This window comes from Ammodytes marinus (genome assembly GCF_949987685.1).
Source record: "Ammodytes marinus genome assembly, chromosome: 8".
In the NCBI taxonomy this organism is placed as follows: Eukaryota; Metazoa; Chordata; class Actinopteri; order Uranoscopiformes; family Ammodytidae; genus Ammodytes; species Ammodytes marinus.
Genome location: NC_137212.1, coordinates 16,314,255 through 16,339,586, shown reverse-complemented (window position 1 = coordinate 16,339,586; position 25,332 = coordinate 16,314,255). Strand labels below are relative to the sequence as shown.

Sequence of the window (25,332 nt, the reverse complement as noted above, 5' to 3'; positions counted from 1 at the left end):
ATCACAGTGCATCAAGTTAATGACATGGATCCATGAGCCCTTCTCCTACAGCTCTGTGTGGATAACATATCCAAATGTTGCATCACTTGCTCCAGCACAGAAGTGGGATTAGAATGTCTTTGTTAAAGCTCACATATTATGCTAAATGCACTTTTTAAATGTGTTCTAACATATCCATGGGTCCACGGTGTGCCTAGACTCCTAGAGACTGCCAAAATATTTAAAAAATAACAATCTCTCCTTTTCTCACTCTCCCCCTTTCTGAAACCCCCACCCTCCCCCCCAATATACTCCAGTCAGAATTCTCCTCGTTTCTGACCTCACAAACTGGAAAGCCAGAAGCTTCCACTGTGCAGCCCACACCCCTATTTCTTATTGGTCCACGGCCCTGACAGACAGAGGGCGAGGCGTATCTGGCTTCGCTTCCGGACAGGGGGTGGGGGCAGCTCAAAGATTGTATATTTACGAGGGGAGCTGCAGCTCTTTTTACAAAATAGGCCATTGTGAGATTAGCTGAACATCAGCATAGTACAATAAATTATCTGAACGTTTTTTTCAGCAAACAATTAAAGAAAAACGTATTAGGGACCACTAAGACCATATAATATGGTGTATAATAGTACCGAAAAGTGTATAATATGGGAGCTTTAATGTTGTTTTTGTGGGCTTGCTAGCGCCGGTATTAAGTGCAAATTCCTTTGTGGATCAGTGCTAAAACGGGGCAGATTGCGGACGCTATTTCGCCGCAATTCACGGAGCTATTAGCGAACGCAACTCATTCTTAGTGGATGTGGCCCTGAGAGATACTATCAAGAGCTAGCTGGAGGTGTAAGTGACTAGCCACAGACAAAACACAACTGTGATAATGGGCAACATATGGAACTCACAAATATAATATTGAAGATGATAACAGTTTACACTATTCACCCATTATGTGGCCATATCTCACCAGTGAGAGAGTAAAATGCTTAAACCCTTATTGGCAAAGAGTCATTGAATTTGATTAATTTTGGTATCCAGTTACATTTAAAACTCCATTAGCTCTTTATGCCAAATAAGAGAATGAGAGATGGTGTAGTTTATGACTATTTGTCCAAAATTGCAGGTTGAAAGAGTTGGACAAAAATGTACTGGCAGCAGTTTCACCTACTACTGTATGTGCCTTTTGAATTGCAGTTGCGATAGTGCTCTCTGCTGGGCAATTACAGCACTGGCGCACAGAGTTTGTGGAGGGCAGTTGAAGACATTTTAAATCATATTAATCAGTGGAGGAGGGTGACAGAAAGTTACCCAGTTTCTTTGGCACCCAGTCAACGCCAAATGTGAATTTCTTGATCTGCAAAACCAGATACTCTGGGAAGGAGGCGAAACGACAAGTTCTGCAAATAAAAAGAACAATAAATGTAAGAAGGAATTTTAAAAGAAGAAATACATCTTGTTTGAATTTAATTTAAGATGTGAGCTGATAAAACAAGAGAATCTAGAGAATCTACAACCCAGAAAAGAGTGCTTACTTTATTCCGGCTGATTTTGCCTGCAGCGCTGAGCTCCAGAAGTCGGGGACATTCTCCGGCTCTGTTAAGGCCTGTAGGCATGCGGTGAAGGGGATCCGCGCTCTAACCGGCTCAGGTGGAGCCCGCATGTTCTCCTCAGCTTCCTTCTTCTTGGCATCGTATGCCAGCAGCTCCTCTGGAAGAATGAAAATAAAGACAAACTAACACTTTGAGCTATTATGTGTACATCAAATACATCAGCATCAATCCTGATTTTCAGTTTTCTTGAATCTAGATTTGAGATATATCAAGGATTATACAAATTCAATTTAAACATAAAAAAAATATTTAAATGTGTAGCATTAAAGATGGCTGCTGACAAGACTGACAGCGTCTGTTTCCATCTACACATCAGACAGAGACTAACATCTTCACCAACGTCACATGTATACAATAACTATACAGATGCAGACAATGTCACATTAATATGGCGATGTTTCACGGATGTTAGCTACCTTAAGATATCTTTATATTGGTTTATACAATTGGTCATAAACAGTATTATGTTGAGCCAAAAATGTGTAATTAGTAACACCTTTTGATGCTGAAAGACACATATCTCAGCTGGAACGTTCTGTGCCCTTTCAGAGTAGGACCTGCTGATTCTCCCAGCAGCTTGTGCCACCTGAGCCCGGCGTCATGCCAGCTGTACCGATCAGAGGCAGCTGTGGTGTTATCCCAAACCACTGTGTGTGTGTGTGTGTGTGTGTGTGTGTGTGTGTGTGTGTGTGTGTGTGTGTGTGTGTGTGTGTGTGTGTGTGCGTGTGCGTGTGCGTGTGTGTGTGTGCGCGCGCGAGTGTGTTTGTGTGTGTGCGCGTGTGAGTGTGTGTGTGTGTGTGTGTGCAGGAGCTCCCTTACCTCGATTGGTGGCTGCCTCAATGGGCGCTGGCAGCTGGATGCAGTAGTCCACCCGCTGAGTGTAACGAACCTGATGTGACTGGCAGCACTGAACTCGCTCCTCCACCAGGAAGCGGAAGACGTCACTTGGATTCTCAGAGCCTGCACTGTTCCTCTGTTAACACAACATTGTGGGGAGTATGAGAGGATGATTTTCATTATCAACAACAAACAGGTCATGAAATTAGGTACAAATGATGTCTTAATAACATAATTTTTTAGTAAGCTCTGAATATGTTTTAGCAGTTTAGCTAGTGTTGATCTCTGAAAACTTGTATCAACCAAATATATTTGAACTGTATGTCTATGTCAGAGCTGTACAGAAGCTTCACATGTATCATAAACATGTAAAGCTTCTCTGACACATGACAGCCTGAGGCCTGAAATGCAACTATTGTCAAGAAGATATTCTTTGCTGTGGTCTATTAAAGCCTCCTGGCACGACTACAGTTTGACCCAGATCTCTTTCTACCATCATTCATAATGCAGATGCAAATCTTTAATTTAGGAACTGCCTCAATTAACCATAGCCACCATGACTGAGAGCGCTACATCTTTTCAGAATTACGGACACATTTATCATTACGACTGAGCGGCTCTGTGTCGTCCCACTATGTTTGAACAGCAGGGGTCCTTGAGGTTTACACTGTGTTTATTTGAAGACTGTGATGACGGACAGCATCGTGACTTAACACACAAGTTTGCACTGCAGCCTTTCTGCAACCAAGCCCTTCTATTCTGAGAAGCTACAGAAATAAACGTTACAATTATACTCAGGCCGAATGGCCAGGCTGACATAGACAAAGTAAAATGTTGCTGATGACAGTGGCTTGAGTTAAGTTAGCTATGTCTAGATAACTAAATCTGTATCTAGTTTACAGACAGCTGTTGAGGCAAGTGCACTAAGGAAGGGGAGGACAGTGAGGGCCTTTTACTTACAAAGCTAGTTTGAGAACAAGCTCTGTGAGGAATCTACAGATAAAAGGGCAAAAAATTAGAAACTGGGGCTCAGAGGATCTGGTTGGAGTGTTTTGTTGACGATCACAACATGAGGTGGAGGAGATGTCCGGTCCCAGTCAGGACATGTATCATGGCTGTGACAGAATAGGAAGCATTATCTGCCCCCCATGTGTAACAGATAGCAATGAGCTATATATATATCCTGGTTGAGAAAGACACATCAGAGCACACCAAGTGTATGTACCAACCGAAGAGACCGTGTGCAGTGTTAGGTGAAAACAAACCGTTCCTCTCAATGAACTGGCAGTACATGTCTGTCAAGGGACGGACGTGACCCAACCATATTGTAAAAATTTTAAGATTCCACAGTAAAGAAAATTCAAGATTTTTGGCACGATGTGTTCTATGAAAGGCAGCTTCCCTTTCTGTTGTGTGTTCGTAGCATAAAAGAACATTCATATGTAACCAGCCCTGACCATCCAAGGAATAAATAGTTTTCACATTGCCTGCCTTTGTTTAAATATGGAAGGCTTTTATGGCTTTTCCCAACATACTGCAGTGAATAACTCTTGACATTTAATACTTAAATTCTCACTGCACAATGTATTAACTCAACAGAGTATTATACCTCAACACGTGATTCTTAGGTATGAATGATACATTTTGTATATTTTGACCTGCACAGAGTGCAGATTTATCTTTACTCACCTCCACCAGGTTGACCATGTGCAGTAAGAACTCGTGGGCATCTTGTTGTCTGTTGGAAGAAAACTCTGGGTGTCCCCTGCTGACCATGGCCTTCAACATCCGGGGAGAGATACCCTTCTGCTGGTGCTGGAATGAAAAGATTTGGGGCGTCAATCACACATCGACAGTGCATGACCACTCACCTGTCTCGCAAGACATCAGACCAATGCCGAATGTTGCAGATAACACACTGAGAGCAGCTTTAGGAGGCCTGCCAGTACAAGTGAATACCAGTGAATCTGATATGAAGAACTGTTTATGCAGTTTTACATAACTGCAGTACAGAGACATGATAACAGGTACATCTAATGTGGAAATATTCATTATTCACCCTGCTTCTCCATGTTGACTAAGTTACAATACAATCTTTGGCAAAGGAATACACTGACAAAGCTATTTGAATGAGATTATGTCATTATAATGGTTAAGGCAATACTTTTTATATTGTATGCATTGGAAATTAGTAGAAGCAAAACACGTAGACAAATAACCAAACAAATCAATTAAACTCTTCAAGATCTCGAGATTGCAGGCAGCAAAACATTATCCTAAAGCACAGTTAATTAGTTAATAACACAATAGAGCTGTGCCTTGAGATGTGCTCAAAAACAATTGTGTTGCATATTTGGTTCTGCAGCCAACAGCTATTTTCAGACTTATAGGGAAAAGGTCAGAGCTCAAGAAAACTTGACAAAGGAAAGTATCTAAAAAATCACATCTTCTTTTTTTCGATAAACAATTCTCCAGCTGCAACAAACAATGTATTAGCAACAAACAGATATACAGCATTATAAAAAAGCAGTTTCATGTTTTAATTAAGAAAACATCAAACTGACAAGCTAAAGCTCTTGGCAACCCCAACAGTTTGCTCATTTATTGAAAAACACTAATTTTGCTACCACTCAGTATTAACATGCTTCTGTCGGTTATGGACCTGGTTTGGGAGCTGGACATACCCAGTTTAATACCTTGTGTTCTTCTTTCATCACCTGTTCAATGAGCTCAGATTTCATGGGTGGTTTGGCGTACTGGCCTGAGATCAGTCCATGTCCCAGTTTAGCCCTGTGTGTCAGACAAAAACAAAGAGGCATAAACATGACAACAACAATTTTTGTTGTTGTGTTCTTCCGTCATACACATGACGAAATACACAAGTATTTACCAGAACATGTGGGGAAAAACACTTTCATCCAACAAAATATGTATATTCTATATACTAAGATTCATAGACACATCTTGGCCTTGTTATAAATCTGCAGTGTCATAAAAGCCTGCCCCTTTTTTCAACATATTGAAGCCCATGGCAAGACAGAAGAAGCTGGAAACACTTTCACTTGTTTTTTGTATTTTAACACTGCATTATGTAAAACTGGAGTCACTTACATTTGTGTGGCGAAGTCCTGGCTGGGGTCAAGGGGTGAATAGTCATATATCCTCTGAAGATTACCCACATACCTAAAGATCAAAGTACTTGTCACACATTGGACACCACACAGACACAAGACCTTTGGAAACACAAGGTGGTACTAAAGACACTATCAGCTACTGCTGGTGGCAATGTTAGTTGTTTAAATACAAAGAGCTGTGTCAAATTAAGCATTAGTGGGGGCGCCCTTAGCTCAGTTGGTAGGGCCGGGCCCAGCAGCAGACCCGGGTTCGATTCCCGCCCGCGGTCGTTCTCTGCATGTCACTCCCCTCTCTGCCCCATTTCACCTCTGTCTCTCTGCACTATCAATAAAGCATAAAAATGCCCAAAAAATATCTTTAAAAAAAATTAAGCATTAGTTTTGTGTTACTATGAATTACCTCCATACCTAATACCAGAACAAATAAAAGGAAAACATACAATAATAATTACATGCAAGTGAGATGACAGAATAAGAAATACTTGTAAATTGACTTTGAAGCAACTGAATCAGCTAAACAATTGCAAAAGTTGTCATATTGGGCTATCCATCATTTAATTTTACAAGTTAGTTTCAAATTGTGACTGTTGTTTTATTTAGATTTTTCTTGATGCAGTTTGTCGATGATTGGTTTACGTTTAAGTGATGGGAAAAAAACGGTTGTTCCGTGTGTACGGTTGTTCAGAGTGTATGTTTTTCCTGTGTTAAAAAAACAAACAAAAAACAAACAGGTCTTTTTGACCCCAATAAAAAATGTAACACAAAACAAAAGTGATGGGAAAAAAGTCTACACATAAAGTAATATACAGTATATGATAACACATTAAACATAATAAAATACAATGCAATATTGTGTGTTCTTTAAAGAAAAATGTCATCCAAGGATACTCACATCCTCTGGAAGTCTGGGATGCTGAAGAGAACCTGCATTACTGTGCCGACGTAGCAGCTGTTGCCCAGGTTTTTGATGCCTGTGTAACCAGAACCAAACACTGCCTTGAGCTTCATGCCCGACTCCTGTATCACCTCCCACTCGCTGACCCGCGGCCGGGAGTTATTGTCTGTGTTGTGACCATTCTCTGTCTGAAGGAGGAGAAAGAAAGAGCTAGGTATGACACCTCTACTTTTGTTCGTTCAGAACTGAGTCTACTTACTTTTTTCTGCATCTGTAGCATGTCTATTCCAAAATGTGACAAATGTTCTGATATTTGGGGGTCCAATACAGCTTCCTCCTCCTCAAATGAATAAACATCTGAAACCAAATCATCAAGAAGTCACTATAATACTAATTACATAAGTCCAGCATACTATTCTCTGTAAATCTACTGCACAGACAAATCTAACCATTTATACTTCAATTCACAATAGTCCCTAATTTGTTAGATAAACCTGTACAATATAATAAAAAACAATGGTGGTGCTGTTTTTACATACAAAAGTGGGCTAAAACATTATAATTACCTCTCAGTACAATGCTATCCATTACAATATCATCATTAATGAAATCCTCAAAATGAATCACGAAATTAAAGTGTCAAGAAATATGGTGAGCTTCATTACAGGTTCTATATTTGATTGCAGGACTGTGAGTTTGTACAGTTATACATAATATCCTAGTAGGCAGTGCAAATAACTTTCAAATTATACCATATAAATATAATAAAGACTATGAGATACTTTACGCACCATGATCGGAAACAAGGAACATTTTAATTTTAGATATAAATGTGACAAATAACCCTTTCCCAAAAACGTGTGTTTTCTGGTTTGAAATCCTAAGAAACTGTGACTTGCATGTTCTATCTTAAAAGGATACTGACCACTAACACCAAATTGGTTTCTGGATTCATGCAGCAGTAAATAATGCTATCATGTGTCTCAGACCTGCTCCGTCTGGGGTGATGGTGTCCAGTTTGGCAGCCAGGGGGTAGTTTTTCTCTCTGTAGTGATCAAGAGCGTGGCCGTTTCCCCCGCTCCCATCGAAGAACCATTTCCCACAGAGCACTGCTCCATCCGTCAGGTTCAGCCACAGGTTTTCTCTCAGCTCGCACTTCTGACACTTCCAGCCTCTGATATCGAAGAAACATGAGACTCCTGTTGCTCTTGTGTTTTTAAAACCTACACAAACTTACAGAACTATTTTACTCACAAGCAGGAGCAGAAGAGATGAGATTGTTAACAGACTGGACAAACAGCAATAGACAAAGTAAGGCAGACATCCATTGTCTTTCAAATTAAAAAACTTAAATTAAAACTAAATATTTTTGCAAACTATCTCATCCTCACTGCCTTAATGTGAAAAAAATGGCACAGTGTAGTATCCTTACAAAAGTTGTTAGGATCTGACATCAGAAGAGTACTTTAGGAGTCAGGCAGTGCAGTTTACTTAAACTAAACAAGATATTAAAATAGTGGTGGCATTTTGATCATAGTATAACTTTACAGTGGATCATCTTATTTACCACTGAGCACACAGAAGCACATGACCTACATAACAATCACAAAAACTTCACCTCTGCATTAACAAGGACCAACTTTGACAATTATTTTAATTCTCGTTAAGTGGAATGTAAAATATTTGATAAAATATTGACTTTCTCTATACAATAAAAAAAAACACCTGGGGAGAATGTTAGTTTGTGATTGGTCCCAAATTCTTTGGCGGAAGTAAACTGAGTCAAACTGGGGTTGGGTCCAGACTAGTCTGCAGAGCAAAATCAAATCGCCAGCAGACTCGGTTGGGTTCACCCAGGCTACCCAAAAGGTAGAGCCAGCTTGTTAAACAGAATGGGTGTCATTACAGTGGCCTGTTTTAACATTCAGTATTTCATCAGAGTTAGCCATGTGAATGGCTACACTATTGTTACCATCTATCAAATGAAATTGTTATTGTCTATCCACCCAAATTAAAGACCCAATGTATAACTGATAGAATGTTATATCAGTTTGTCCAGGTGCCTTTCCTACCTGGGGGGGATCCTGACCCCATCATCTAGCTGTCTGAGGCTCCTGGCATGTCTGGACACCTGGATCTCCTCATCCCAGGATTCAGGCTCCTGTTTCTTGTAAGCTGATGGTGCATTGAGCACTGCGTCACAGGCTATGGTCACCTGAACGTCGGAGGAAACAGCAGAGTGGGTTAATGTTTAAATTACATCAGTATATATTATTTTCCTAAAATAAAATATCAGGAATAAAGAACCTCTCTTTGAACAGTGTAAATTTCAGAATTTAGAAATCATTTTACAGCTGTTGAAACAATAAACCTGTCAATGAAACTTAATTGTGATTTGTCAATAACAGCAATGAGAACTAGAACTGCAAGCAGTTGTGGACGGGGGCCAAGCCGTCCCGTGCGACTCGGGATGGGGCGTCGTCGTCCGCGGCGCCGGCCCCTCGCTTCACGGAATCCGGGGATGTAAAGTTTTTGAATGTGGGATGTTCGGTTCGGGAGTTATAGACCAAAAGGGAAAAAAATGGCAGAGAAAGATGCTCAAGTGTGTTGTTGGCGCCCCCTTTTGGAGCAATTTAAGGAAAAAGTAGAACCAACCATAGGACAAACATGTGTGAAGTTTGGTGTCAATAGGATGAATCGTTTTGGATTTAGGAGCAGTTTGGTACAAGGTAGCTAATGTGCAAATCTTTAAAGCGCTACCGTTTGGTCTTCCGACGGTCGTCGAGAAATTATTTAGTCAACTTTTGTTCGTGGGAGTCCATAGAGCATACTGCTTTTGGTTTCGTCCAAATCGGGCAAAAACTGTAGGAGGTGTGTGTTTTGGTGACTGACACAGTTTTTGCGATGTAGCGAAAAAAAAACCCATACGCAAATGGGCGTGGCCTATCCCAAAAGATGCAGCTGACTTGTGGGCATCTGTGGATGTAAAGTTTTTGACTGTCAGACTTTTGGTGTGGAAGTTATAGCCCCAAACGCGTTTTATTTGCGTTTTGTGGTTTTGGCGCCCCCTATGGATGACATTCGCAAAAATGCGTTACATAGAAAGATGCAGCTCAATGTACCAAACAAGTGGATGTCAACTTTTTGAATGTGCGATGTTTGGTTGCGGAGTTATGAGCAAAATCAAATTGTCTACCTCTCCACTTTTTTGAATTTTCCCGCCAAATAGTTCGAAACAGGAAGTAAAAGTGCAAAACTAATTTGTTTAATAAATCCGGCATACATTGGAATTTCTTGGCCATATTTTTTTTATAGACTCAGGTATGCCCCATGATAGTGTCCCTTGAGTTTCAAGAAAATGCCTTTATTTTATTTTTTTTAAGAGATTTGCGCGAATGTTTGAAGCGCTACCGTTTCGTCTTCCGACGGTCGTAGAAAAATTATTTATCTTACTTTTGCTCGTGGGAGTCGGTAGAGCATAATGCTTTTGGTTTCGTCCAAATCGGGCGAAAACTGTAGGAGGAGTATGTTTTGGTGACTGACACAGTTTTTGCGATGTAGCGAAAAATGTATATATACGCAAATGGGCGTGGCCTATCTCAAAAGATGCAGCTGACTTGTGGGCATCTGTAGATGTAAAGTTTTTGACTGTCGGACTTTCGGTGTGGAAGTTATAGCCCAAAACGCGTTTTCCTTTGTTGTGGCGCCACCTAGTGGCTGGGATGTCTGAATTTTTTTGTATGCTGAGAGACCGGGGGTCTGAACTAGTGCTGCAAGTGGCATGTCCCAACCCTTTACGGTTTGGGCTGCAGCACCACTTCTAAACATGGAATAATAATAATAATAAAAGGCCCAACAAAAACAATAGGGTTCCCTGCCCCGCAGGGCTTGGGAACCGCGGTGCTCTGCATTCCGCGGTCCCAGCCCTTCTCGGGCTTGGCCCCCTAATAAACAACAGGATACATGCAGTAAATTGTGAGGCTGGGCTACATAAAGCTACTGATCCAGCAAAGGAAGCCAGGGCAGCACTATACCTCTACTGTAGTGCACAAACAAACCATGCAAAACTAGAATGGTAGTCACAAGGTGTTTTCACAGATATTGTAAAAAAATATATATTATTATAGGAATTAATATATGCTCGGAATCCCGATGTCTATATTTAAACAACAATAAATTAAACATGCAAAAAATATTTTAAAATGTTAAACTCATGCCAACGTCAACCTCATGTAGAAGCCAATACTGCTTGACAAAACATGAAAACAGAAACAGGAGTAAAATGTCTCCATGCAAACAAGAGACAACAGACGTGAGAAAGACACCTACACAGTATGTGCATCCAGTGGTTCCCCAGAATCTTTTCATGGAAAAGAGTAGTATATGAAACAGCCTCTACGACAAAACTTTCCACCAAAACCTACCCAAAGGAAAACTTGTATGTAAGCTAACAGCTGATAGAGGTTAACTGAAGCATGGGAGGAACTCTGAGCTTCAAAAAATAGTATTATATCCTTCAGTGCAATTTTTAAACTTTGTGACCATGAAACTTTCACTTCAACATAAACTAAATGTTGCGGCTCTCCGAGACAAGAATGGCCCACCTGTCTGTTCAGTGACAGGGGAACCACTGAGTGCACCCTCCCATCCATGCACATGGACACACACACCGAGCCCCATGCATCACCGACTCACTGACCAGAGCGGGCAACTCCTCAATATTTGGTAAAGGGATCTCGAAGTGGTCTGGAAAAATGACGAGTTTGGCCTCGTCCTCGTATTCATAGTCCTCTCCGTTAAAATCACGGTTTAGCTCTAAATCTAAAGGGGAGGAAGTAAACATCCAGTCAGCTGCTGATAGACGTTAGACACTGACTGACGTCACCCGATGAGCACGTCATGATCGACTTTGCTCTCAGTTATTTTTATGTTCTGATCTGTTTTTTTGCCCATGAATGTGAGGTCTGTTCTTTTTTTATGTTCCCTGTTTATAAAAGTCTAAGGATGCAGCGAGTACAAACAGGTGAATCCATCAACGGCATCATGTTTTATAACAGAGACAGGATGACATCATATGCTGCTTATGCCTTTTTATGTAGAGCTTTATTTAGGCATTTATCACACACTCTTATCACCATGAACTTACTAAGGAGTACTAAGGATGGCTTTGTCTGTTTAGATATGTTACGCTCATTTCCTTATGGATCGCAACTAACAATTACTTTCCATATTGATTAATCTGCTTGTCATTTTCTCAACTAATTACGGTCTGTAAAATGCCAGAAAATTGTAAAATGCGTCAACTACATTCTGTAGGACTAACAGTCCAAAGCCCAAAGACAATGTGGTTAAAAAAACTGAAACATTTAGTCGATCAAAAGATAATTAATCTGCTGGAAAAATCATTTCAGTAATTTTTTAAGCAAAAACTCAGCATATGGGGCTGTTTAGCGTACAAAACAAAGCATTTGAAGACATCACTCTGAGCCCTAAGGACAGTTGATGGATATTTTTCCCTTTTTATTTTAATTTTAATCTGCAGATTAATCAAATATGAAAATAATTACAAGTAGTTTAATACTAAGAAAAGCAAGCAAATCTTCACAATGGAAAAGCTGAAAGCAGAAAATGTTTGGGTGGTGTCACTGAAAAATAATTCCGTTGAATAATTTCCTGTCGACCGGCTAATCGAACAATCATTTCAGCTGTTAACAGAGGGATATCAAACTTAACTTGAGCGAGAAAAGATTTTTGGAGGGAAATCTAGAGAGAGCTTCTTTCACTCTCCATATAGAGTTGTCTGTCTGTTTCTAATCCAGCCTAAAGTCATGTAATGACTCATGAGAAACAGGATCATAGGTTATCCCTTACATTGTTGTTGTGCCCACCGGTTCCATGGTAACGTCTGACATTGGCAGCTAGATTGGATCACTGGACTGGTATGAAGATGACGGTGGACACATACATGCCCGCTGTCACATCAAACATAATCAAACTAAATGGATGCCGGCAAGAATCGACAGAGAGAAGGATGAAGAAAACATCCTATCACAGAGAATGAGTCAGAGGTTGGCCTAATGCCGAGCAGTCACTTCCAAAGCAATATGTCTTTCTATTCAACTCTGGACAATAAGGAAACAGGAACATCAATTACATGGAGGTTGACTGGAAGGTATTCTTCCCCCTGCTGGGCCAGCAGTGAGGGAGAGAGACACCTGGCTGGTCCTCTCCGAGCAGCGTCACAGACCCAGCACAAGTGTGTCAGCCTAGAAGGGAGGTTGACAGGTGGTGGCAGCTGAGAGGCCTGCCAGCAAACTCCCCCTCCCCGAACCCGGAGAGGAGGAGAAGCAGGCCAGACTTCGATTTAGAGCAGTAACCAACCACATATACAAATATATGGGCTATTTTTAGAGCACAGGAGGAGGAGGACAGGTCTCATCATGGGAAATATTTGACGCTTTGAGTAAAGGCCGGCTGGTGGGGCAGCTGGCAGGTCAACACAGTGTATCAAAAGAAAACAACAACTTATAATGGAGGGGGTTGTGTTAGCTGAGGGAGGTGTTTCTGACCACACAAATCCCAATTTGTTTATATCAAAACACCAACTCAGTGCAAAAAAAATGTAAATGCATTCAGAACTGCATTTAAAAAAGAAAAATGTTTTTTATCGCCAACAAGTTTCATTTTGTTTTTGGCTATAATGAGAATACCAATGGTTAAGAAGGCCCTAGTCCAGCCTTTAACCACTGGTGTGGTATGTAAATGAAAACACATTCATACATATTACGTACTTGTATGTTACTTTTCTTTCCTATGCTACTTAATTTATTCCAACCCACTACATTTCTGAGGGAAGTATTGTACTTTTAACTCTACTGTATTTATCTGGCAGCTAAACTAAAAATGTCCTTCCTTAAAATGCACACAATGCACTGTTGCACATAGAACAACCACACCATTGGAGGGCCTCTTGTCAAGTTTCAGATGTCTATGAGTTGTTAGCAGACATTTCCCTTCTATTTTTCATAAATGTTGCTATTTAATATTTTCCAACATGTCCTCCAAAAAAGAAATGTATCCAAATTTCTTCTTTTGAGCTCCATTAATCTTGTCACGCCCTCTCAGTCTTATCTTGTCAACCTGAAGGTTGGGAACTACTGGAAAAAACTATTTTACTTCATAAAAATATCTCTACTTTGACCAGCTACACTACTATTTACACATATTATTATATATAATATAACATTGTTTGTTGTTTTACATAGTGGAATTGATATTTTTAGTGAAGTAAAAGGAACTGAGTCCATCCTCTACAACTGCCTCTAACTGACAGGCAACCGTTACTTACCTAGAAACACTTTTCCATTTCTTCTTCTAGGGATGGCGCCTGCAGCTCCTGTGGCTTTCTGAGGGAAACAGGAAGGAAGAGGTTAAATCAAGAGATCAAAGAAACCTAATCACATAAAAAACATATTTAACAGCTTTGATGATTCTCTTTGTAAAAACGCTGAAAAGGGCCATATGCGTTGCTGTGACAGATGGTTGTCATTTTGTTAGAAATAGAGGCTGGATGTTCTGTTTGTCAGGTCAGGTTACAGGGCGAGTGGGAAAACCCCAACCAAGGCATGGTCAAAATTAAAGAAAGATAAGCGAAGCTGCTTCAGTTGCACAGTTCGACTTGTAGACTTGGGCAGATACCAGTTACAGTATGTTACTCGTCATGTGTTTGGGCCTGTATTTGCCTATAGAGTCGGTCATTGTCTCTGCATTTTTCATTTCTGGTGCGTACTGACTAGACTTAGATAAAATAATAAATATTAGCTATTCTACAGTTAGTGAATCCACTAAAAGGGGAATCTGCCAAATGACCAGCTGGGAAAGAGAATTATAATTAATTTCTTAGGTTCAGGTGACTGCTTCTTGTTTGCTCGGTGCAACGGAGGACATGAAGGCAGACAGTCAGAAAGACAGAGAATGCTGACACACTAGAGACCAAGTGGACTCATGGAGGGGGGAAAAACAGCAGATACAGGAGCCTGCAGAATGTGAGCAGCTGTTTCTTTCAGGCTGCTGGAAATAGCAGCTCATTACAAAGCAGAGCTTATCTGAGGGCAATTAGAGCCAGTGAGGAAAACAGCTACAGCAACAAGACTTTTGTTATTCACCATCAACTTTAAAACCAATGTTGGGGTTTGTCTGGATCTGCATTTTCTTTATTTCCAAAATGACAGGAATACCTATCAACATAATGAGTTGGATCAATAGCTCTTTGGCTCAGTCTCAGCCAAAATGTTACAATCTTTAAAAGCGTTGGTTGCAGAGTTGTTTTTTGTATCTCATAAAATGTTAAAGATGTTCTCGTCCATTACATGTACTAATATAAAATCATTATTTTACTTAAAGGTGAAGTAAGCGATTTATTTATGTTAATATAAGTGTTAAATCGCTCTTTATTCATACAGTGATCACTTATATAGTGTGCGCGTTTCATAAAGCCGATCTCTCCGTCACTTGCTCTGCATGTAATCGGCAAATAAACTTTTCGGGGATCCCACTACTGATAACCAATCAGAAGATAAGCTCACTTTCAAAACACAAGTTAAAAAACTCCTAAACAAAATCAAATTCAACTCATCAAATTTCAGACACATCAGGAATAATTTAACGACAGAGGCCTCAAGGTTGTACCTTCTTAGGGACCACAATGGAAATAAGCCTTCGGGCTTTTTTGTGTCTATCCCTGGCTATTTTATGTATTTTAATGAGTGCTGTTCATGTTTTTATATCAAAATAGTCAAATAAAATCATTCATTCAATCATTCATTCATTCATTCATTCATTCATTCATTCATTCATTCATGCTATGATTTTCTCACATATTAATTACTGTCTAACCAGCTGGTCACAGGCAGGACGGACCACATTACGCTCTGTTGAAACACGTTTTAAACAGGCCTTGAAAACGCCAGATAAAAAATCAAACTCATATCACCATTGTAAAATCTTGATCAAATATGATTTGTTAAACTGGGAAAACATGATTAAGTTTGCAGACATTCTACTTGTATATAAAATCTTTCATGGTATGACTCCCCCTCCGCTCAAGGAATTTGTATAACAAAATATAAACTCTTCCACCAGAGCATCCACAAGAGGGGATTGTAAAATACCATATAGAAAAAGTTATTTTGGACAGTCAGCCTTTTCCTATCGAGCAGCACATACTTGGAATACCGTACCCGCAGAACTAAGGAACATTACATCACTCAAATCCTTCTCAAAATCTATAAAAAACTGGTTACTGACAAATCAAATATGCGTCCATAATAATCTGGGATAGTGTGTTTGTCTTTGTGTTTACTAATTGTGTGTTTGTGTCTGAGTTTATGCTCCTTGTCTGTATGCCCTTGTTTGTGCTTATGTGTTTTTGTCTGCATTCATGCCACTTGTATGCTCCTTGTCTGTGCTTTTTGTCTTTCTTTAAATGCTTATGTGTTTTAATCGTGCTATATGTTCATGCACTTTTATCTGTGTCTGTATGCTACTTGATTCATGTTTTTCACACATCACCAACCTGTTATGGGCTAAAAAAATTATTGTGTCATTTTACTTGTCTGTACTTGTGTCATTTTGTTTTTGTGTTTATGTGTTGTATTTTTGTAAGCTATCTACCTGCCAGGGACTACAGGTGAAAATTAGCCTACATGGCTAAATCTGGCACATTTACATGTTAAACTTTGGTGCTCATGTTCATCAATATGCGCTGTGAGAACGCTACAAACCGGCACCCGTCTCACTGCCGATGCACGCGCAGAGCGACAGATGGGTGAATGTGTATGCGCCTACAATGGCGGAGCAGGTAAAAATCCTTCCCAAGTTCTGTTTCGATGGTTTTTATCATGTTTTATCACACTTATGGATCTGAGATGATGCTAGATAACTGGCTGCTTGAAGACCGCAGTGCATTAATGTGTTGAGGTGGGGACGAGGGAGGGGACTGCTAACTGCAGTCACTGACAGGAAGTTAGCTAAACTGACGATTCCGCTTACTGAACCTTTAAAATCTTGTGTTGTTTATTACTGTATCCAGTATATTGCTATATTTTGAATTTCAGTAGTAATTTCAGCAGTGTGAATTAAACAGCAACACTTTATTTTATTGGTCTTGATCATTTTCAAGGATGTTTCTTGGAAAGAGCACTAGTATGTATGTAAATGTACTATTGCTAATTATAGGGCTATCTTAGAAAAGTGCTCTGTTTAAACCCAAGAGAAAAATCATTCATTGTTGATTGAGTTTTCAAAACTTCAGTCTTTATGTACATCGAATTCTATGCTTGCCTTTAAACAAATGTTACTTTTTCTGACGTGCTGTGCACTGATTATAATACACAATGTTTTGCTAAGAATTAATTTCAATTAATTAATTTACAAATAATTATATCCAAAATACCAGGTTCCTTTTTGGAAAACTTCATAGGAAATGATGAGCAAACGAGGGAACACATTTATCACCAATATGGATACAAACAGAACATTGTGCAATGATATAGTAGCTGTGATATGGAGAATACAGCGAGAGAGATACAGAGCTGAAAACATATCAAGTGGTAGCCACAAACACTCAAGACAGGCCTCAGCCTGAAGGTCAAAACACTATTGTCCAATGAAAAGGCTAAAACAAATATCAGATTTTCTAATTAAATATTGATGACCAAATATTGCAACTCCGAGTAAATGCAGGACAAGCAATGTAATCTAATCACTGTTGTTCATAATAACAATGTCTGCATTTCAGGTTACCGGTGTACCTTTTTTATCTAAGGCACCTGATAAAGTATAAAATACTTCTGCAGCATTCAAACTGTTATCCTGACAGCATTCATGACATGATCTACAACACACAATATAAACCCACTATAATATCACTGAAACAGATTTATGTACAGTGTTTTTCAGCAATTGTAACATCTACTATAAAGACATTTGATATTATTATATCTGTATTTTCCGATTTAGTCATTACCTGTTTATACAGCAGCATCAGCTTATGGGTGCCTACAGGACGAGTTATAGTGTTTGACAAATACATCCATAAACACTTAGATCGGCTTACAGCTACATTATAGCTTGTCATAAACCATTTATTAAATGTGTATATACTGCTTAAGAATGCAAAATAGGGGTATAAGGTGTGTTTTTTTTCAGAAGTCAATCTTGCTGATTTTCCACAGCACATGTTGTAAGAATAAACTATAATTGTATTCATTTTTTGAAATTTGTTGCAGTTCAGTTTTTATAGAGAATAATATATATTTGTTATATATTATGTATGCCTGAAGCTGGAAAAGAAACAGTGTCATCATTGAAACTGGTAATAACTTGTGTTTTATTGATTGCAAAGCCCTTTTTGTGATTTATAAAAGCACTACGTAACCTGGGCAAGTCAACAAAAAAAAGGAAACAGTGCCCAATAAAATACAGCGTTTGTTTAAAACGTACCTCTTTGACATGCCGTTTCATGTGCATGTAAACGCTCTGTCCTGTTTTGCGATAATGTCTCTCCACGTGTTCTCGTCCAAAGCCCAGGAATGTGTTCATGCACACATACAGGCCTCCCTCTGACTCCTGCAGACCAAAACAAACAGGAGCATGAGCAGTGGCAAGAGGTTCAAAACCATCAACGCAACAGCACATCTAACAGAAAACTTGGAAAAGAGCATATTACACACAAAATCTATTCCACCATAGTCTAGGTTTTAGAATTGTGGTCCTTGCTCTATTTTGCCTATTTTGACAGTAATGCCTTTTTCCGGTTGGAAACAAAGTGAGAAAGACAGCGATTTAACTTTATTAAAAATGCATCTCACTGTGAAATTTGAATGAGAATAATCATTTCAAAAAAGTGAATGTCAAAAATTGTTTTGTCAAAACAAAAAACAAAAATAAAAATTGGTTATGCACTGGACTTTGTTCCAGACTTCCTTGCGCTGGTTAAAAATATTTTACACAAGATGTGTGTCACTTTAATCACAAAAACACCTGCAGCTAAAAAGCTGTTTTTTTTTGTCTTGTTTTTACAGTAAATCCTCAACACCACAGTCACCTTGGAGTGTTAGTTTAGTCAATACCTCAAAAAGGAAATTGATCACGCCTATTTTGTGTGATACAATACTTTTAATGGATCAGATGATTAGTTATGCTGGTGCTGCCACTGTTTCAGATACAGATTATGTGCAGCATGTTACAAACGACAAAGAAGTACCCATTTGCTTTTGAGGCACTGGGGATGTGCAGGTTTTTCTCATCAAATCACAGTAACGAACTACGACACATGTCACATCTCAAGTCTACTCATACGGTATATAAAAGCAGCTTGTAACGGGACACACATGTTTGAACATTTTGTCACATTCAAAAGATCTGCATGTGACCATCAGCTCACATTTAAGTTGTTTAAAATGCAGCCTAACAAAACCTCTATTTAGGCTTTACATTTTTCCGACAGAAACAACCTACTTGCGCACACACACACACACACACACACACACACACACACACACACACACACACACACACACACACACACACACACACACACACACACACACACACACACACACATACACACACACACACACACACACACACACACACACACACACACACACACACACACACACACACACACACACACACACACACACACACACAGAGGTGGTATAAGTACACATCAAGAATATATTTTCAAAACTAACCTAAATCTGTAATCAGTGTAGGCCTTAAAAACCCCTGTGATAAACCTTTAAGTGGCCCAGAGTGACATATGAGCTTCAACAGTGCAAGGATAAAAATAAACCAGTCCTCAGGCCACCATGATGAACTCCAGACAGCTGAGTCACCTTTGAGAACGATTTTCGGACAAGAAACCTTTGTTTGTTTGTTTTTGTGTAGAATGTGTTACCAGGTCAAGACATAGAATTTATATCTGTATCATTGAAATAGCCTACTTGATACAGTATCAAGTAGGCTATTTACAAACTACAAGAAAGGTTGACGTCTGCATCTAATCAGTAGATTATGATTTTTTTATTAAAACAATCTAAATGTAAAAAGGGTAACCTATTACTTTTCCCTTATTCACAGACAACTCAGAAGTTTTCTTCTGTGAATAATAAATGTTTTAATTAATTAAAACGTGTGAAAATATGGGTCATGAAATCTAAACCCACACTCTCTAGTAGTGATACAATTACATAAAGTCATCGGCTACTATAAAATGCCCCTACATGCAACTCTATTGAGTATAAAAGCCCACTTGAAGTCACTAGTAGGCCTGGCCTACAATTGTACCATGCTAACATACACTTTTGCTTGGTCATTGTTAACTGCAGTGAAGTTTAACTGGACAGAATCACACCACATATCGATAAATGCTATCAAAGGCTAAATAACCCAATTTAACACTGTACATTAAGTACAAGTAGTAGCCCCTTTGATGGAACTATTGCAGTAATATAACAAGCTTCCAGCAAAGTGCCATTGAGCCACTTTTAGCAATTTTAGAGGAATTAGAAACTGTACCGAGCGAGCTGTTTGATGCTGCGCAGCTTAGACAAGACAGATGGAGATGCAGAAGCAATTTCTCACGGCAGGTGCGTTAGCTTCTGGGCTTATTGATTTAATTGATACGTGTGGCACGAGCTGGACCGTCTACCCCTCTCCTGCACAAAGGGAATCCCCTCCACCCCTCTCTCCTGAGATGTAAACAACATTTAATTATTTAATTTATTTGAAGTTCACGAGGGAAGGCCGCGGCCATGGAGACAGACAGATATCCACACAGACAGAGGCGCGCCCGAGCCCAAATAACAGCAGCTTCACGTGTTTTTCAGCCGAGCCAAATAGGAACCAGACTGACAGCCCGTCTGAGACCCACATTCAACCACTCCCCCCCGAACAACCCGCTCATGTCTCTATGTGTTTGTGAAGCAGAGAGAGACAGACACTTACGGGAGAGTCGAAGGAAAAGGCGCACTCGCTCTTGAAAACCCTGTCTCCCGTTCTGGGCACTCTGATGGTGGGCATGTATGGGACCAGCAGCTCTCCTAGGTCTGTAGCCATCTTAGCATTCCTGCTTCTCGCCCCACAGTGGTTCGGAGCCACCGGAGCAGCGCTGTCAGACGAGAGGATGCTATTTTTAAAGCACTCCGTCTCTACATTCCTCCGACCAAGGGGATGTGACGCTGAAAATCATAAAAATAAAATGACAGAGGGGTGGAGGGAGGCTGCTACACAGCTAGGCAGCACAGCTAAGGCCGCGGAGTCTGGTGTAGTTCTTCTGTTTTGTATTGTTTTGGTTTTCACCTGCGCAGAAATTACATTGCCACAGTTGACTGTGGTGACGCTCCCTGAGTGCACGCGGGGATGTTTTACTAGAAGGGCCCCTCCCACCTCTGAGGATGATTCATGAAGGTACCCGCTCTTACTACACAACGATGTTTCGCCTTCCAGGATTCAGGAAAAAACACTTTTTTCAAAAAGCACTTTGTTTTTCAAATAGCTATTGCAGTACAAGCTCCCCCCAAAAGCCTGAAACAATATAAAACATGTATTGCCTAGTAGCATTTTTATTAAAAAATAATTATTTAAAAAGTTGGATATCTCCTTTAAGAGAAACACCAAATGGCTTACCTCGTTCACCTTGCAATAATATGTAATTATTCTTCTATTCCACCATGAGGCCCTTAATTTGTCCATTATAAATCATCCTGTCTGCACACCACTGCCATCACGTGGAAGCTCTCGTCAATTGCAAAACATATTTATATGGAAACCACGTGATTATCCAAATGGTATAAACTAATACAAATGTTTCTCATTCATTCAGTGTATTGATTGCCTACCGATTTCCTTGTGAATGAGAGTAAAAACTGAAGGCACAATTATTGATGCTCTAGTATTAAAAGGCTGCATTTAAATGTGTTTAACATTAGCCCCTTTGTTAACATAGCCTACCCTTTGTTTGAATACCAGTTTACAGAGTCTAGGCTGTGTATTAACTCTGGATTTTTTTCAGCAAACACACAGTACATACAGGTAGCAGAGGGTGAAGAGATATTCTTGGATTTTGACGAGCGTTCTACACAATCGCTTAATCCACCTTTAAAACCCAAATAAGCCTTGCTTTTATTGCAAGGTACATTCACAAATATAAGCACTTTGGCTGATATATAAATACTATTGACCGTTTACTTGCATATGCATGCGTCATCCCTTATTTGTCGCTGGTCATTCGGCAACTGTCCTGATTGGGTGAGAGGCACATGGACAGTTAGCCAGTCAATCACAGGGCTGACACATGAAGCTTTCCAATTTACCCATTCTGCACATTATTAGATTGTGAGAGTGCACGGGAGTACCCAGAGGAAACCTACGCAAATACAGGGAGAACATGCAGACTGTGCTCAGCATGCTATACACAGAGCCACTGTGCTGCCCAAGCCCAACAATGTTACCTAATCCACAAAGATTAAAATGTTGTACCCACTCAAAGTAAAAACATTTTGCGGCATGAAGCCAATAAAGACACTGGAGGACATATAGATATTTTATTTACGCAAGAAGGGGAAAAAATGTACAAACAGTGAGATCGATCTGCATGATGTACAGATGGGACACACGTCCAGATTAATGGTCAGGTGAAGACTTGGGGCTGTGGTCAATGAACTCCTTGTTGAGGGTGTCCACATGGAACCAGGGGCCATCTCCCTTCTGCCTCATTTGCCGACGCACCTCCAGCTGTGTCAGTCTGTCGATGACAAACAGTCAGTGAATTATTAAAATCCTGCTTCAGATATGGAAATCGAGAGAATGTTCGAGAATAGTGCGTTTTTTTTTTAAATGTTTATCTCATTAACAGCCCTTTGTGAGTAAACAAGAGTTTTAGTCCTACACAGAAACCTGTCTGTAAACTGAAATTAAAACATGTATGTTTCATTAGTAATAAAAAATTACTCAATTCAGAATTATCATTTGAAATATTGGAATCATTAAAAAATAAGATTTTACGCATTCACATTGCTGCATGGACACTCTTAGGCACAGATAATAGCTGATTTGATCAAATTTAAACATGCGCTAGAATCCCGGTCATACATGTTAGCAATGAGGAATCTGTAAGTTCAAAGAACTGAAACCCTCAAATTAATCAAATCAAATGGTGTCATAAGAAATATCAGAGAATTATTGGACTCAGTTCATACAAGGCATCGAAGCATTGGCACCAATTACTTACTAACTGTTTATGTGTAACTTTGGCAAACATTATTGATTTTGCTTCCAACTTTAATATGAGGAAATAAGATATTTTTTTGGAGATCCTAATAATCCATTTCATTCAGACACCGTTTAGTTCTGTACCCGGGCAAGTTAGATTTTTTTTTATGCCACTGTAAAACAACTGCTGTGGGTTATGGTGAAGCTACAACATGACACACTGTTTCCAACACACACTCACCTCATGTCGGCTTTTTCTTTCTCTGTTTGGATTGCGGCCATCATCTTTTCATAGTCCTTCACTGGGGAATCACAGAGGTTCCTTGCGATCCACCGGGTGATGGGGTGCTGCAACGACAGGTGGAGAAGAGCCAGAACAAGACAAGTATTTTAATGAAGGAAAATGTTAAAGGTGCTCCAAGAAACTTTCAGTTAGTGTTAATTCTTGCACCCCTTTTGGACAAAAGCAGTAGTGTTTCAGAAATATTTTAAAGTTCCTCGTAGCACCTTTAATGACACATGATAAAATGATAAATAAAACGAGGACTTTACATAGGCTGTTCTCTGAAATATTTATAATTATAGCACTCTGTGCAAGTTCAAAAAGCACTCTTGTGGTCTGACAGATAGCACAAAACATTCACTAGAGGCAAACACGGCTATTAAGGGGTTGGCACTGCAGCAAAGGCTTTGTGATGGCAAGTATGATTATGCTATGCACGCACTGTGATTCCCGGTTCCAAATGTAATGCATACCTGACCCCGTCCTCCCCTAAACAGATCAGTCACACCAAGAAAGACTTGACTGAACGAACTAATGAGGCATGTTGTTAGCTACATACCTTGTAGTACTCCCAGTACTCAGGTTCGTAGTCCTCCGGAGTTTGAACCATCTCTGCCTCACCTTTACAACAAAATAACACTCATATTTAAACTCAAAGTTACATGTGATTTCTTTTGATTTACTCATTGAATTACATATTTATTTAAATGATAAACAATTATCAAATCATTCAAAAACAATATTTAAAAAAAAAAAATTGTTTTAATAAGCTTACAACGCTTACCGATAAATACATTCACCCCTGTGACAATGATAGCCATGGGTATGCCGGTCAGAAGGATGTAATATTGCTGGGGGTAAAAAAACGAGAATACAAAATGAAATACTGAAAATGTAGAATGTAGTGCTGCATGAGAGGTAATGAACACTGGAGATCTAACCAAACCAACATGTCAGGGATACATATGCTTTCATACAAAAGGAACATTTCATGTATGGCTCTATTTCAGAAAAATGCACTTCTATATCTTGAAAGTTCAAGCACACTCTTCCAAAAAGGAAAAGAAAATTCAAGCCCAGGAATAATTCTTCTACTACTGGCTCCATGTAACTTATGACATGGGTTAAATCAGTAAATCCCAACACTTTTAAACAACAGTTCAATATAATGCATTCAATGCATTGAGGAATACGAAGTTATAGACTGTCTGGGAGGCTGAACAAGAGTATAGTGTGACATTACAGACATTCATTTCCTTATCAAAACTTAAAAAGAGTGAGCAGGTAAAGCAGGGTCTTCCACATAGGATAAGACTCAGTACTCACCAACAAGCGCAGAAACCTCCTGTCGTAGAAGTCAGTGGGTTTGACGACAAACATTTTCTTTCCATGACCCCAACGGACGGCCACTGCAAAAACAAGGCAGGGTATACTGTCAGGACCTTTTTATTCCATATTATATGGCATAGTATCAAGGCCATTACACAAGATTAGACATGAATGGGCTGGGCTTTTGGTTCTTGTGATAAGTATAAGTTTTTCTAGATTTTAAAGGTTGTGTTTTGAACTTATTATGTTGTATTAAACAGATAGATCATCACTCAAATGTGTGTTCTTATTAATAAATCAGGGGATGGGCAATACTATATACATCTCCATTATGATCACTATCACAGCTTTATGTTTGATATCGACATTTTATGTGCGTCCCACCGAGTCCAATGGGTTGCATAGTGTTTGACTACCCCTTGCGTTAAAGCTCTCTGGTTATTAAAGCAGTGGTTTAAATCACGTTTATAATTCATTTAAACAGTTGAATATGACATGATTATATAAGATAAGAGAAACCAAAGAAGGGAAGTTCAAAACAAACGTGCCATCAGTTGAAGAGGGAGCAGCTACCTCTCACTATTAAAGCAATGATCTACTTTGAACGTTTTGTTGACAGCAGGACAAACGCCGCCAGCTTGTTAGCTCTTAGCACGCTAACAAGTCCCGGCGCAAGGTCATGAGGAGAGACGTCCCCCTTTAGGATCAAACATCTCTCCCTTTAATCGCCCAGGGTTATCCCTTACCTTTATCAGTGCGTGGGATGGTTCGTGCGAGTAAATTTGCTGCATTATTTCCAGATTTCAGAGGACTCAGTCTGGCTGCAAAGGCAGCAGCAGACCTGAGAACGCTCATTCCCACCATCGTTACTGTGGGACGGCGGAGAAACAAGGCGCTCTCTGATTGGTTGATCAAAGAGTGAAGCTGAAAACGCCATTTTTGATTAGGTCTGTTTCTTTTCTTTTCTTTTTACTAGTTTTGCGA

General features: G+C 39.6%; 2 protein-coding genes across 2 annotated transcripts in view; both read right to left on the bottom strand.

Moving 5' to 3' along the window:
* Positions 1 to 20,606, bottom strand: part of usp13 (ubiquitin specific peptidase 13) — a 32,589-nt gene extending 11,983 nt beyond the window's left edge. The window contains exons 1-14 of the mRNA XM_080032240.1: positions 20,472 to 20,606; positions 17,961 to 18,086; positions 13,807 to 13,864; positions 11,158 to 11,279; positions 8,531 to 8,673; positions 7,448 to 7,632; positions 6,718 to 6,815; positions 6,456 to 6,646; positions 5,541 to 5,612; positions 5,114 to 5,219; positions 4,119 to 4,244; positions 2,412 to 2,565; positions 1,515 to 1,689; positions 1,291 to 1,379 (exon numbers count right to left, since the gene is read on the bottom strand). Coding sequence (XP_079888366.1) covers positions 1,291 to 1,379; positions 1,515 to 1,689; positions 2,412 to 2,565; positions 4,119 to 4,244; positions 5,114 to 5,219; positions 5,541 to 5,612; positions 6,456 to 6,646; positions 6,718 to 6,815; positions 7,448 to 7,632; positions 8,531 to 8,673; positions 11,158 to 11,279; positions 13,807 to 13,864; positions 17,961 to 18,086; positions 20,472 to 20,582 — 1,756 coding nt within the window. The 5' untranslated portion in view covers positions 20,583 to 20,606. The remainder of the gene's footprint in view (positions 1 to 1,290; positions 1,380 to 1,514; positions 1,690 to 2,411; positions 2,566 to 4,118; positions 4,245 to 5,113; positions 5,220 to 5,540; positions 5,613 to 6,455; positions 6,647 to 6,717; positions 6,816 to 7,447; positions 7,633 to 8,530; positions 8,674 to 11,157; positions 11,280 to 13,806; positions 13,865 to 17,960; positions 18,087 to 20,471) is intronic.
* A 1,449-nt stretch (positions 20,607 to 22,055) lies between these two features.
* On the bottom strand, positions 22,056 to 25,216 carry ndufb5 (NADH:ubiquinone oxidoreductase subunit B5). The gene is made up of 6 exons (XM_080032398.1): positions 25,095 to 25,216; positions 24,346 to 24,428; positions 23,804 to 23,870; positions 23,579 to 23,640; positions 22,978 to 23,084; positions 22,056 to 22,269 (listed from the first exon to the last, which is right to left on the bottom strand). Exons 1-6 carry the CDS (start codon positions 25,210 to 25,212, stop codon positions 22,149 to 22,151), a joined length of 558 nt encoding a protein of 185 aa, XP_079888524.1. The 5' UTR covers positions 25,213 to 25,216; the 3' UTR covers positions 22,056 to 22,148.
* Positions 25,217 to 25,332: the final 116 nt, after the last annotated feature.

What these genes read in the sequence shown, in the direction of transcription:
- ndufb5 (XM_080032398.1), bottom strand. Translation starts at nt 25,212, where the DNA reads ATGGTGGGAATGAGCGTTCTCAGGTCTGCTGCTGCCTTTGCAGCCAGA. An exon ending in AGGGGTGAATGTATTTATCG is followed by an intron (nt 23,641 to 23,803) that starts GTAAGCGTTGTA and finishes TTTGTTGTAAAG; the next exon opens with GTGAGGCAGAGATGGTTCAA. An exon ending in AAAGAAAAAGCCGACATGAG is followed by an intron (nt 22,270 to 22,977) that starts GTGAGTGTGTGT and finishes TGTCATCGACAG; the next exon opens with ACTGACACAGCTGGAGGTGC.